The 13,906-nt window shown below is 40.8% G+C and overlaps 1 protein-coding gene and 1 pseudogene across 1 annotated transcript; one reads left to right on the plus strand and one right to left on the minus strand.

The window, feature by feature from the left end:
• The first annotated feature begins 600 nt into the window (after window positions 1-600).
• LOC147923720 (small nucleolar RNA R71) lies at window positions 601-701 on the plus strand (annotated as a pseudogene).
• A 2,987-nt stretch (window positions 702-3,688) lies between these two features.
• LOC104757724 (cytochrome P450 76C4) lies at window positions 3,689-5,807 on the minus strand. Its single transcript, XM_010480488.3, has 3 exons — window positions 5,235-5,807; window positions 4,599-5,121; window positions 3,689-4,517 (listed from the first exon to the last, which is right to left on the minus strand). Exons 1-3 carry the CDS (start codon window positions 5,627-5,629, stop codon window positions 3,900-3,902), a joined length of 1,536 nt encoding a protein of 511 aa, XP_010478790.1. The 5' UTR covers window positions 5,630-5,807; the 3' UTR covers window positions 3,689-3,899.
• Window positions 5,808-13,906: the final 8,099 nt, after the last annotated feature.

The following is a 13,906-nucleotide window of genomic DNA, read 5'->3' on the forward strand; positions in this document are numbered from 1 at the left end:
ACATTGTCAAGTTTCCCATTGAAAGTCACTGTCATTTGCTCCTGACCTTGCAAAAGCTGCTCGAGCATAGCTTCCATCTTACTACTTTCAGCTGTTTTTGGAGGAGGAGACTGATATGAATTGTTGCCATAAGTCCTTGTGTACCCAGTGCCCTGTTGCTGCTGCTGATACTCTGGCTTGGAAGTGTAGCCTGAAAAGTTCCCACTGTAAGGCCTGTTGCCTTGCTGATTACTGAATCTCTAACCCTGATTTCCATAGACAAAGTTGACATCGACTTCTTCATTCCTTGTCTCAGGTTGTGGCTCAAATGTCTCAACTTCAGCAGCAAAGTGAACTGACTTCTTGCCCACAAGGAGATTATGCACTGAATCCAGCTTAGCATTAACAGAAGCTAACTGGTTTGAATCATATCCTCCATGTAATCTCTTCCTTTCAGCATCTGCTCTCTTAGTACTATTGCTAGCAGCTAAGTTCTCAATCAAACATTCAACATCTTCTGGAAGTCTTGTCTTGAAATTCCCATGACTTGCAGCATCTAAAGCCAACTGATACTCCCAGTCACACCCTCTGAAGAAGATACTTAGCAATTGAACCTTTAAGAAACCATGGTGTGGACAGTCTCTTTGGTAAGCCTTGAATCTCACCCAAGCTGCTTTGAAAGCTTCATCTGGTCTTTGCTTAAAAGAAGACAGCTTGATTCTCAACTCATCTGACATTGCATCATCATAGAAGTAGTTGAGGAAAGCCACCTTGACATCACGCCAACTTGTCAATGATCCAGCTGGCAGCTGTTTCAACCACTGAGATGCCTCTTCTGCAAGTGAGTAAGGAAAGAGTTTGCAGAAGATGTAGTCCTCAGTCACCCCATTAGCCTTGATACTAGTCACCAGATCCTTAAAATGCTCAATGTGGTCCAAGGGCTTCTCATTAGGCAAAGCAGAGAAAGGTCTCTGCCCAACTAGTTGAAAGTACGCAGGTTTCAACTCAAAATCGTTCCTCTGGAATGGAGGAGGAACAATAGCGGACCGGTTCTCATACACAAGATCAGCCCGGTTGTAGTCAGCAATGGTCCTGATCAAGTCTCGGTTGTGCTCCTGTCTTCAAACAGGGTTTTGGACGTGGTTGGCAGCTCCACGTCCGTCTGCTGCAGGTGGGTGTCGATCGATGCCACCTGGTTGGTGTCGATCGACACCAAGATTCGGATCATCAATGACAGCAGCTTGCTGGTTCACGACAGCCTGCTCGTTGACAACAGGTTCAACAATCACATTGCCTTCAGCATCAATCTTTTGGCCTAGCTCATTCCGCAAGTGGCCCTCTTGATCCCTCAAAACACCAGCCTCATCACGCATCAGAATGATCGGATTAACCATCTTCAGAGATTTGGCTGCTTTTCTGTTCTCACGCTCAAGTTTTCCCAACTCTTGGTTTGAAAGCTTCAGAATTGGACCAGTCTTGTTGCTCCTTGTGTTAGGCTTATTAGGCATACACCTGAAACACAGAAGAGAAAAGAAAACAAAAGCGTGTTAGTTTGAAAATAAAAAGAAAAATTTAGACAAAATCAAAAACTCAAATCTAATGGTAGATCAAAGAGTCTCCCGGCAATGGCGCCAAAATTTGATATGCTCAAATTTAACCCTGAGCTACTTTCTCAAATGAAGAGATCACTGTAATACTTAGGGGTCGAATTCCACAAGGACTCAAGTCTACACAATATATTATAAAATTTTATAATTATGCTAAACAGATTAAATTGAATTAAAATAAAAGCAATGCAAAATATTAAATAAAAGTTGTTGTAAATTCAGAAGATCAAAAAGCTAGGCCTAGGGAATTTCTCAGGAAATTATGAAATATTAAATCAATCAATAAATTAGGATTCAAACAATTAAGAACATATCTAGAACTCTAAACACTTTTGTAAATTAAATCAGTTCTCACTGCAAATAATATCTAAATTTAAAACCAGAAAATCCAAATCTCTTTGTAAAATTCTAGGTTAAAAATCAGCAATAAAATCAGGTTTAGATTGTTCACAAAATTATTAAATCAAATCTCTTTGCAAGAAATAAATTTGCTCATCAAAAAGTTTTATCAGGAAAATCAATCATATTCTCATAACAATTTATTTTCCTAGGGTATTAATTCTAGATGGCCAATCAAGGATTAATATGAAGAACAAACTAAGATGAAGATTTAGATAGATAATGAATCCTAAACAATCAGATCTAATAATTCATAAAAACCCTATGAAAAACCCTAAACCTAACAAACAAACTACTCAGATATATTCAATGAAGAACAAAACATAATTCTGAATAATAAGCAATAGAGATTTAAAAGAGTAAAAGAGAGTTCAAGAATTCTTCTCTACAAAGCAGATCTCTCTCTCTCCCAAAAGCTCTCAAAATCTCACAGGTTACAGAAAAAAATAAAACTTGCTAGAATAAAACTTAAGGGTTTTAAAAACCTAAAAACTATATATATATATATATATATATATATATATATGTCCTAAAACACGTCAGGGACTTATGTTGCAATTTTGGAAGACTTTGGGGCAGAATTGTAAAACTTCCAATTTTGTGATTCTTCATCGTCTGAAGAGGGTGTCGATCGATGCTCCAAATCTTGGTGTCGATCGATGCCCATGCTTTGATCTGAGACCAAATTGATTCTTCCGGTTAAATGCTCCAGAATCATCCAAATTGCTCCATTTCACTCCTTTCATGCTAAAAACCTGTAAAGACTCAAAAACAATATAGAAACAAATGAAAAAACACTAAAAAACTCCTTATATCATGGTTAAAAACCATAAAATCCATGATATATCAACAACCATATTCAACCGTTGAATCATCAACAGTAGCCTTGAGATAGGAAGGGAATATGTCATTATTGGAGACTAGTTCAGCTCCCAAGTATTTGTTCCCTGGCTTGAAATAATTCATGTCACCAAGTACACACTTGATATGGAGAGTGGTTCCACAACTATCACAACCATAAAACCATACTTCTAGATCTGTCTTTCCTTCATAAATATCAGACCACAATTGACCCTTTGAGTTTCCAGTCCCAAAATGTAATGACAAAACATGATCATCGCATCTGTGTTTCACTTTTCTTGGTAAAGTGGCATACTCCATGCCTAAAGAAAACTCACACACAGTACAGCACAAGACATACTCTGAATCTTTACGACATGCTCCACAAGTCTTAGGCTCTCGCGAGGTATGATATAAGGGATGGGGATGCAATTCATGGTTAAAAGGCTCAGAAATGGAACTGCATCGCACTCTATTTTTAAAGAACAACGTGTAAATGATTTGAGAGAATTACACTTGTACCTGAAGCCATCAAAGAATTGAAGACAATATGTACACTTAAACTTGCCCGCCTTATCCTTAACGTGTAGATCAACCTTGTGGTTATGGAGGATATTTCGTTTTTTCCGAGGAAGACTAGCACATAGTTATGAAGAAAAAACTTGCATTGCACACATTTGAAGAATGGATCAGAATTGATGGGAAGGATGCAAGCGTCACACCACATCTTTTCACAATTTTTCTGAATCAAACAATTTTAAAAACAAAAGTATTGAAATAATATTGAAATGGCAACCCTACAAAAAAATTACACCTATTGAATAAAAGGGTGAAATTATTAAATATCCACTACGTTTGTCAACTGAATAAAAAAGGTCGCCCCTTCAATATGATTTTATAGATACATTAATTATGTTGAGCAACATACTTATTTTTCTTAGGCTTACTGTAAAATAGAGTCTAAACAGCTGAAAAATACAAAAAGAGAAGGAAAAAAAAAACAGAGCCTTCGATATTATTTTTCTTCAATTCATATGTTTGTGAAATTATTATATTCAAACAAATTTATAAGTACTAATTTTTGGCGCGTTTCTTTAGAGGCACGGCAAGTAAAGGGTTGGTCTTGTGCACTGTTAAACCAAAGGTCTCTTCCATGTCCAAATCCGCTGAACTAACACCGTTTGGAAGCTTCCACTCAAAGGCACAGAGAAGAGAAGCAAGCATGAGAGGCACTATTTTCAAAGCCAAAGGCAGTCCCGGACAAATCCTACGCCCTGCCCCAAACGGTGTAAGGTCATAATCAGTACCTTTTACATCAATCTCTTTCCCTAAAAACCTCTCTGGCTCAAACTGAGTTGGATTTTCCCACAACTTCGGGTCTCTTCCAATGGCCCAAACGTTCACAAGAACCTGAGATTCTTTAAGCACAGGAAATCCAAGAATCTCTACATCGGTTTCGGCTTTTCTTGGGAGAAGAAATGGAGCAGCCGGGTGTAATCGGAATGTTTCTTTGATGACAGCTTGCAAATACGGCAGTTTTGAGATATCAGACTCCTGAAAGTCTTCGTTTTGCCCTATCACATGATTGATCTCGTCTTGAACTTTTGTCATCGTTTTCGGGTTTCGAAGTAACTCTGCCATTGCCCATTCCACGGTACTAGAGTTTGTATCTGTCCCCGCTACAAACAGATCCTGATCATACAAGTACATATTATATATCAGTGAATAACTAATATAGATCATCATGTTACGCTAATAAGCTATAAGACTTACAAGAAGTAAATGTTCGATCTCGTCAATGTTGATTTCAGATTGATCTCCTTGTTGGAGATCTATGAGCGCATCCAGGAAGTCTCTGCTCGAAACATCTTTCTCTTCTGTACGCGATGAGTTTTCCACAACCCGAGCATCATAAAACCCTCTAAATACCTTGAACAAGCTCTCAGAGTTCCTCTTCATCTTCTTACTATTACCTTGCAAGTCAAGAAACCTCATAAATGGGAAGAAGTTAGCAAGGTCTGGGTTCCCGTTAGATTCCATGTAACCAGTCACCATCTCCTGAAAAGCACTGGGATCTTTTGAATCGTAACTACCGAGATTGACTGAAAACAAAATATTCGATATGATATTGAGAGATGTGATGAATGATGCACGACAAATATCAAGTGGCTCTTCTCTCTCACTGCTTTCACTAATGAAGTTGATAAGTTCTTGCACCTTCTTCATCCTCAGAGCTTTGGTAGCCTCGATACGTTGTGGAGAGAACAGCTGAGTAACCAATAATCTCCTCAACATTCTGAAGAAAATTACATAAGTAGAAACATTACGTAACCATTAGAAACGACTCATGTAGTGTGGTTAGCTTAGGCCAGTCAAAAAGATGTTCTTTAAAATATAAAAAGCAGTTACCTGAAACGAGGAGACGACGGATGAACCCAGCCAACGGATAATTCATGATGATTGTTGGATCGTATCGCTTCATTTATGTACCGCCCAGACAAGATTAGGTCGTGTGTTCTTAGTACTTCTCTCGCTGCGTCTCTTGATGCTATGACCACTGAGTTTAAACATCCAAGCTTAAGACTCATGACTGGTCCATATGTTTTTGAGAGGTTCGTGAACGAGTGGTGTGGGTTCTTTCCGACTAGATGGATGTTTCCGATTATGGGTAACCGTGGAGGTCCCGGAGGTGATATGGATAGCTGACTAGAGCTCCGGCGGGATCTTGCGGTGGTGAAGAAAAGAAAACATGATAAGATGAAACAGAAGAGGAGAAACATAGATTGTCCTGAGATGATGTCCATTTGTATTGTTTCGTAAGTGATAGAGATAACTACATTAAATTTTCTGAAGATAGCATAGATATATATAGGGAAAACTGAAGTTTACAAAAAAGGAAATTTGTATTACAATTTCATATTGATGGGCTCCAAATCCTTGCCAGTGACCTCAACTTTCCACGGAAAAAAAACAAAACTCATTTGTGGCTACAGTAGAAAAGTATACGTATGTAAGGGCGTCAAAAGTCGTTGTGAAAGTATTAGTTCTGAACTAAATTACAAAAATCTATATTCCTATTTCTTTAATATGATGACAAAATAACTGTTCACTTTACATATTCATATCTATGTTGAACACTGAAAAATAAAAAGAACATTAATAGGTTTAGTAAAATTTTGCGTCACACAAGTTTTTTTTTGGCTACCACAATACATTGTAAACTAGATTAAGACCCGTACTAGAGCAAGGATTAAAATTCATTTTATTTATATCGTAATTTTTATAGAAAATATAATTTATGTGATTGTTTTTAAAAGTTTTTTTGGATAAAACATTATGCAACAAAATCATATGCTAAATATGATGGCTTGAAAAAAGACACATATTTTGTAAGTTTTATATTGTTAATGATTCTATATAAGTATCCGTGCTATAATATATTTTATATTTTAAAATAAAATTTTAATATGTCGTATTAGTTTATTTATGTGAAGTTATTTCAACAATGTATATTCTACATCATGACTTGAATGTCATTATAAGACATAATTTTGTAAATTTTTGGTTTTTAAAAAACGAATTATTATATTATGAGTAATTTAATATATTGTTATATTTTTGTTTTTGTATACTTGGTTTCTTAAAATTCTTTCATATTATAGTGACATATTATTGACATTGCTATAACAAATCAATTTAGAGTGTTTATAGTTTCTATCTTTTATATCAAGTTTCAATATTTTAAAAATATTTAAAAATAATTTATTTAAAGTTTATTATATAATATAAATTATAAAATTTAACAAAAAAATATGAAATTGAATTTAAAAATATTCAAATTTTGACTCGTTATTCAGTAAAATTTTTAATTCAATAGATATTATTTTTAAAGAATAATATTATTTATAAAGCCTGAATATTTTATAGATCGAATATTTTATATTTGTTTTAAAAAATTCAACTTATGGTATATCCGGAAATAAAACTAATTTTTAATTATAATAAATAATAGGATAATTTATTTGTTTCACAAAATAGACTCATATATATATAAATGAGAGGTGAATTATAATGATAATTAACAAATTAATATGTTAAGTTAGATATCAAAAAATTTTATTTGATGAATAATTAGTAAAGGAAATTAATATGGTAAGTTAGATGATATCAAATGATTTTTTGGAATATTCTCTTTAAGATTTTTGGAAACAATGTGCTATAGTAATAAAATCTATTTAACTTGTAACCAATTAATCTATAACCTATTTGTAACCAACTTATTAAAATTATATAGTCTACAAAACAATGTTGTGTACTTCCGTTTTATTATAAAGGGGATTCTAACGATTGAAAATGTCAGAGATTTTTTGTTACAATATTCCGACAAAGGAGAATGATGAGTATGGTGAACAGTTTTTCGGTTTGGTTTCAATTCAATTTTTTCAGTTCAGTCTTTTAGTTTTACAAAAACTGAAACCATATACAAGTGGTGAAGCTTCGCTTATGCCAGCGCAACTAGTTCGATGGCTGGATCAGGAGGTCCAAAACAGAGTCTATTCTGTTCAATTGCAGAGGGATAGAAGTTCGATAGTTGTCTGATCAAGTGGCTCGCAACTCGCTGATTATGGTGGACTAAAGTCTCTGGCTAGTACCTAACATGTTATTTCTTATGATCTTGTACGCTAACATGTTCAGACTGATGATGCACTTGTTGTAAAAATGTTTTTTCGAATAAATTTTACATTTTATTCAAAAAAAAACCATATACAATAACTATATAATTTAGTTTGGTTACTGTTTGGTTTTTTACGGTTTACGGTTTATAGATTTTCAATAAAATGAAATCATATAAAATCATATTTATTTTGGCTTGGTTTGGTTCCTGTTGTTCATAACGTTATTCCATGTTTTTATATTTTTTTGCTTTTTAAAGTTTTTTCGCATAATATATCAATTAATAAGTTAAACATACTGAAACGACCGACCTTTTTTTTTTAATAATTAGATAATAAATAATGATAATAATTAAATAACTACAACTAGTGGTCCCATACCCACTAGCCACCTAACCACATTCACAATCCAACAGCGGAACCACATACCAATAAATATCCAATAAAACAATATCCAATAACCAAATAAGTAATATCCAGCATTAATCCCAAACAGCATAAATCAAACAACCAGCAATCCTAACAATGCTCTAAGACTCAATTCTAGCAACCTAACAATGCCAGATAACCATACAATCAAGTCCCTAGAACATCCTCCTCTTCATTGCCTTTGATTCCACGATCACACTTTGCCTTTACCTGCACCACAAACACAAATTGAGATGCATGAGTATTTGATAAACACTCAGTGAGGCAATCCTCCCATCTACTGGGCTATACACACAAGCAATAAGATCTCTACATGCCACAAACAACAATCAATAAAACAAACCAGGCAATATACATAGCATGCAACATCCATCGTAACTGAACAAGGGGTGTCGACCGACACCAGATGGTGTCGATCGACACTGACTATCTGGTGTCGACCGACACCAAACTGGTGTCGACCGACACTCTGCCCGACACTCCCGAAAACCCTAGTTTGCGTCGACCGACACCTCCACATGGCATCGTTCGACACTCGCTAAAGTCCCGAGCCGTCCTCGCGTTGGTGTCGACCGACACCCCAACTGGTGTCGACCGACACCGATGCCGAGCAGCGATTTCCCTCGATCAGAAACTCCGAATCTCGCCTCCAAGCTTCTCCAATCCGCTCCTTGCACTCCCAGAAGCCAAACCCAGCCCAGAAAGCAACAAAAATCATAGAGAACTCAAAGAAACAACCAAATAAGCACCAAATCACATAGAATCTAGAGATCTTAGCTTAGATAAGCCATGGTCATGCACTCACCTCTTCCAAGAAGATTCTGACCAACAAGAACGAATTCCCTCACTCCTAGCAAGCTTCTAACACCTCCCCAGCCTTAGATCTCCCAAGAACAGCAAGGAATCTCTCAATCTCTTCCCAAAAGCTCAAGAACACTCTCTCTTTTGTTTTTCTCTCAAAAACGGCGACTAACTCCAAATAACACGACCCTAGGTCGTTTTCTACCTCTAAAAACTCGATTTAGGGATTCCCTAAACCAACCACGCAAACCGGGCAATTAAAATTGAACCGACCAAACCGGCCACAACTGGTGTCGATCGACACTCCCCCTGTGGTGTCGATCGACACCCTTACCAAAATACCAAAAATTGGTTTGTGGGTGTTACAATTCTCCCCCACCAATCTAGATTCGTCCTCGAATCTCGAACAACCATCAGCCAAGGACTCCCGTGCAACCGTCTCCACGGCCCGCACTCCTCCGACCGATCTACAGAAGGTCACCTCTAGGCGATAGACTCACGCTCCAGGCGTCATTTGCTCTTGACTTTTTGGACTTCCCTTTACTCATAGGCCTAAACCTTGAGTTTTTATTGGCTCCTCATCAGACCTAAGTCTGCATGCCAAATGATATAAGGAAAATCCAACTCGTCTCTCGGGTTGCCACCCTACAGCGCGCCCCCGGATCGTCATCCGGAGTCGATATACCAACCTTACTCCCGAGCCACAAAGTCTGTGAATATGGCAGTACTAGGAGAACCTAAGTCCCCCAAGAGTCGCGAGCAAACAATTCTGAACACGTCTGAGTCCTATCCCTATCCAGGTTTCCTTCCCGTGGCTCGCGTAAAAACATCTCAATGTCCTACCAACCACATATCCCCTCACTGGGATACCTCATGACCACACAAGGATCATATATACGCCACAAGGGCCGCCACAAAGGCCAACAAAAATGTCCTCACGAGGACCGCCACCAAGGCCAAACAAAATGTCCTAAAAAGGACCGCCACCAAGGCCACTCGTCCCCAAAGGACCGTCACAAAGACCGTCTGTCCCGAAGGACCGTCACAAAGACCATCTGTGCCGAAGGACCGTCACAAAGACCATCTGTCCCGAAGGACCGTCACAAAGACCATCTGTCCCGAAGGACCGTCACAAAGACCATCTGTCCCGGAGGACCGTCACCAAGACCATCTGTCCCGAAGGACCGTCACAAAGACACTTTGGCTAATCAGCCCGCCACAAAGGCCAACAAATGGCTAAAAGCCCGCCACAAAGGCCACACAATTGGCTAAAAGCCCGCCACAAAGGCCATACAATGTCTAACAATACCGCCACACACAGGCACTCTGACTCAAAAGTCCGCCACAAAGGCACAAAAGCCCCTCCCAAGGCTTCCCACCGCAAAAAATGGACAAAATTCTGACTCCCGCAAAACTTTCCATATTTAACACTTTCCATTTTTGGAACTCCTCTTCACAACCCTGCCTCACGGAAACTTTGTACCCCAAACACCACCTCATCTTGTTACTGAGTCGCACAACCAACCACCCCAAGCGACCGAGTAACAAGAGAGATGGGCTGGAATACTCCATTGCCGCTCCAGCCACGGATTACAGATGGGACCAGGCTAAACAAGCTCAAGTCACGGCTTGCTTCTCATACCACTTCTTGAACCTTGCCTTCATCTTTGCCTCAGGCTCCCAAGTCTGTTCCTCAACACCATCACAGTCCCACAGGACTCTCATCAAAGGAATCTTCTTCTTCCGAAGTTCCTTGATCCTCCTCTCGAGAACCCTCACTGGTCTCGCCTCCAAAGTCATGTTAGGCTGAAGATCCTCAGGAATCTTAGCCAACACCTCCTCTCCCTCACGGAGACACTTCCGCAACATAGACACATGGAAAACCTTATGGAATGCACGCATCACCTCAGGTAACTCCAATCTATATGCCACTGGTCCAACCCGCTCAATCACCCTGAATGGACCCATATACCTCGGACTCAACTTAGTCTCTGACAATGACCTGTTCGGACCCCGCAACATGGCCATCTTGAGGTACACTCTGTCTCCCACCTGAAACTCAAGATCTCTCCTCCTCCTATCTGCATAACTCCTCTGCCTATCCTGAGCCTCCTTCATGTTCAGCTTGAGAACCTGAATCTTCTCTGAGGTCTCCTGAACAAAACTAGCACCAAACATGCTCCTCTCCCCCACCTGAGTCCAGCATAATGGTGTACGACATGGCCTCCCATACAAAGCCTCATAAGGAGCCATCTTAATACTCGCCTGATAGCTGTTGTTGTAAGCAAACTCTACCAGGTTCAGGTGATCTGCCCAATGGCCACCCCAATCCAACACACACATCCTCAGCAAATCCTCCAGCGTCTGGATCGTCCTCTCTGACTGTCCATCAGTCTGGGGATGATAAGCTGTACTCATATGCACCTTAGTGCCCATCTCTGCCTGAAACGCCTTCCAGAACACCGAAGTGAACTTGGAATCCCTATCAGACACAATGCTCGCTGGCACCCCATGCAACCTGACTATCTCCCTCACATACTTCTTAGCCAAGACCGCTGCTCCATCAGTCTTCTTAATGGCCAGAAAATGTGCTGACTTGGTCAACCAGTCCACAATGACCCAAATAGCATCAAAGGTCCGTGACACTGGCAATCCCACCACAAAATCCATAGTGATCATATCCCACTTCCACTCAGGAATGGGTAAACTCTTCAGTAACCCGCCAGGAACCTGATGCTCAGCCTTCACTAGCTGACACACATCACACCTCGAAACCCAACTAGCTACATCCTTCTTCATCCCGACCCAATGATAGTACCTCTTGAGATCACGGTACATCTTAGTCGCTCCTGGATGAATGGACAACTTGCTCGCATGAGCCTCTCTCAGAATCTCCTGTCTCAACTCCTCATCCTTGGGCACACAAACCCGACCGTGCACCAAGATAGTACCATTATCTGAGACCTGATACTCTGAATCCACATCCTTAGAGGCATTCACCAGCCTCAAATCCTTCTCCTGAGCCAACCGTACTCTACTCAGAAGATCTGTTCTATCTACTGCTTCCAAACCCAACGGTTCCTGTGAAACAGCACATAAGCTCAACGCACTGATCTCCCCTACCAGAGACTCCATCTCCTGCTCCTGAGCCGAAGCTACCCTCTTCCGACTCAGAGCATCTGCAACCGTGTTAGCCTTTCCAGGATGATAGGCTATCTCCAAATCATAATCTGCCACAAGCTCCATCCACCGCCTCTGTCTCAAATTCAGCTCAGGCTGAGTGAATATATACTTCAGGCTCTTATGATCTGTAAACACCTGTACCTTTGCACCATAAAGATAAGACCTCCAAATCTTCAGGGCAAAAACTACCGCACCCATCTCCAAATCATGAGTAGGATAGTTGCCTTCATGCACCCGCAACTGCCGTGAAGCATAAGCAATCACCTTCCCATGCTGCATCAGAACACAACCCAACCCAACTCTAGATGCATCTGTATAAACCACATAGGGTTCTCCCTGCTCAGGCAAAGCCAACACTGGCGCAGTAGTCAACATCTCCTTCAGGCTTGCAAAGCCTTCCTCACACTCTTCTGACCAGACAAAAGGAACATCCTTCCCTGTCAACTTAGTCATAGGACGTGCTCTGCTTGCAAACCCCTGCACAAATCTCCTGTAGTACCCCGCCAATCCAAGGAAACTCCTGATCTCTGTGGCATTCTGCGGTCTAGGCCAATCTCTGATAGCCTGAATCTTCTCTGGATCTACAGAAACCCCCTCTGCAGAAACAATGTGACCCAGAAAGCCCATCTCACGCTGCCAAAAACTACACTTGCTCAACTTGGCAAACAACTTCTGCTCCCGCAGCTTCTCCATAACTGCCCTCAAATGCACTGCATGCTCCTCAGGACTCTTAGAATAGACAAGGATATCGTCGATGAAAATGATGACAGATACATCCAGAAACTCCTGAAACACACTGTTCATCAATCTCATAAACGCTGCTGGCGCGTTAGTCAATCCGAAGGGCATCACCACAAACTCATAGTGCCCATATCTCGTCCTGAAAGCAGTCTTCCTCACATCTGCCTCATCTATCGGTATCTGATGATAACCCGACGCCAGATCTACCTTGGAGAACCAAGTAGCACCCCTCAACTGATCCAACAACTCATCGATCCTAGGAAGAGGATACTTGTTCTTCACAGTGACCCGGTTCAAACCCGATAATCAATACACAACCGGAAACTCCCATCCTTTTTCTTCACAAACAACACCGGCGCTCCCCACGGTGATACACTAGGACGGATGAATCCCTTACTCAACAAATCTTCTAGCTGCTTCTTCAGCTCTGCCATCTCTGCTGGAGCCATTCTGTAAGGAGTCTTGGATAACGGTGTCGTCCCCGGTTCCAGTTCAATGGTAAAGGGATCCGACCGAGATGGTGGTAATCCCTGCAAAGACTGAAACACATCCTCAAACTCTTCCACTACTGGAATACCGCTAACCGTAGACTTCCCCACTGACTCTGGCATAGATATAGTAACCAGATAAGCCTCACGGCCCTTCTCGATCATCTTCCCAGCCTGAATGGCTGAGATCACGAGACTCCCCGAAGTCGGTCTAATACCCTGAAAAACCAACTTTCCTCCTGAACGCTCAAACTCCACTCTACCCCGATGGCAATCCAAATGCACCCTATGCCGATGCAACCAATCCATCCCGAGAATAACATCATTCAGCTCCACTGGACTGATAAGCAAATCTGCTGGCCACGACTCTCCTGCGATCTGAATATCAATTCCTCTAGCTCGTCCAATCACTCTCAGGAACTCGCCTCCCGCAACCCTGACAACTCCTGCACGCTCTCCAGGATCCCCGCTGATCCCCGCACACTCTGCACACTCTGGAGTAATGAAGCTATGCGAAGCTCCAGAATCAAACATAACATGGGACTTAAACCCGCCCACCAACAAGGTTACCAAAACTTTGAATCTAGCAACCCTGTCCATCTCCAATGAACTTCATCCAACATCGTTGCAACGATTAGTTTATCCTGCCATGAAGGCTTTCCGTGAACTTATGTATCTGGCAAACATGCCTCTCCTGGCTCAATCCTGCTGTAACTCCCCTTCCCGGGACTCCGGCACCACCGGCCTCACAATCCTGGCAAAACAG

Source organism: Camelina sativa, chromosome 17, assembly GCF_030686135.1.
Source record: "Camelina sativa cultivar CO46 ecotype springtype chromosome 17, ASM3068613v1".
In the NCBI taxonomy this organism is placed as follows: domain Eukaryota; kingdom Viridiplantae; phylum Streptophyta; class Magnoliopsida; order Brassicales; family Brassicaceae; genus Camelina; species Camelina sativa.

Bases quoted from the DNA above. Each gene is read 5' to 3' on its own strand.
- LOC104757724 (XM_010480488.3), bottom strand. From the start codon at position 5,629: ATGGACATCATCTCAGGACAATCTATGTTTCTCCTCTTCTGTTTCATC. The intron at 5,122-5,234 runs GTAACTGCTTTT...AATTTTCTTCAG, and splicing joins CCGTCGTCTCCTCGTTTCAG to AATGTTGAGGAGATTATTGG. The intron at 4,518-4,598 runs GTAAGTCTTATA...TTGTATGATCAG, and splicing joins AGATCGAACATTTACTTCTT to GATCTGTTTGTAGCGGGGAC.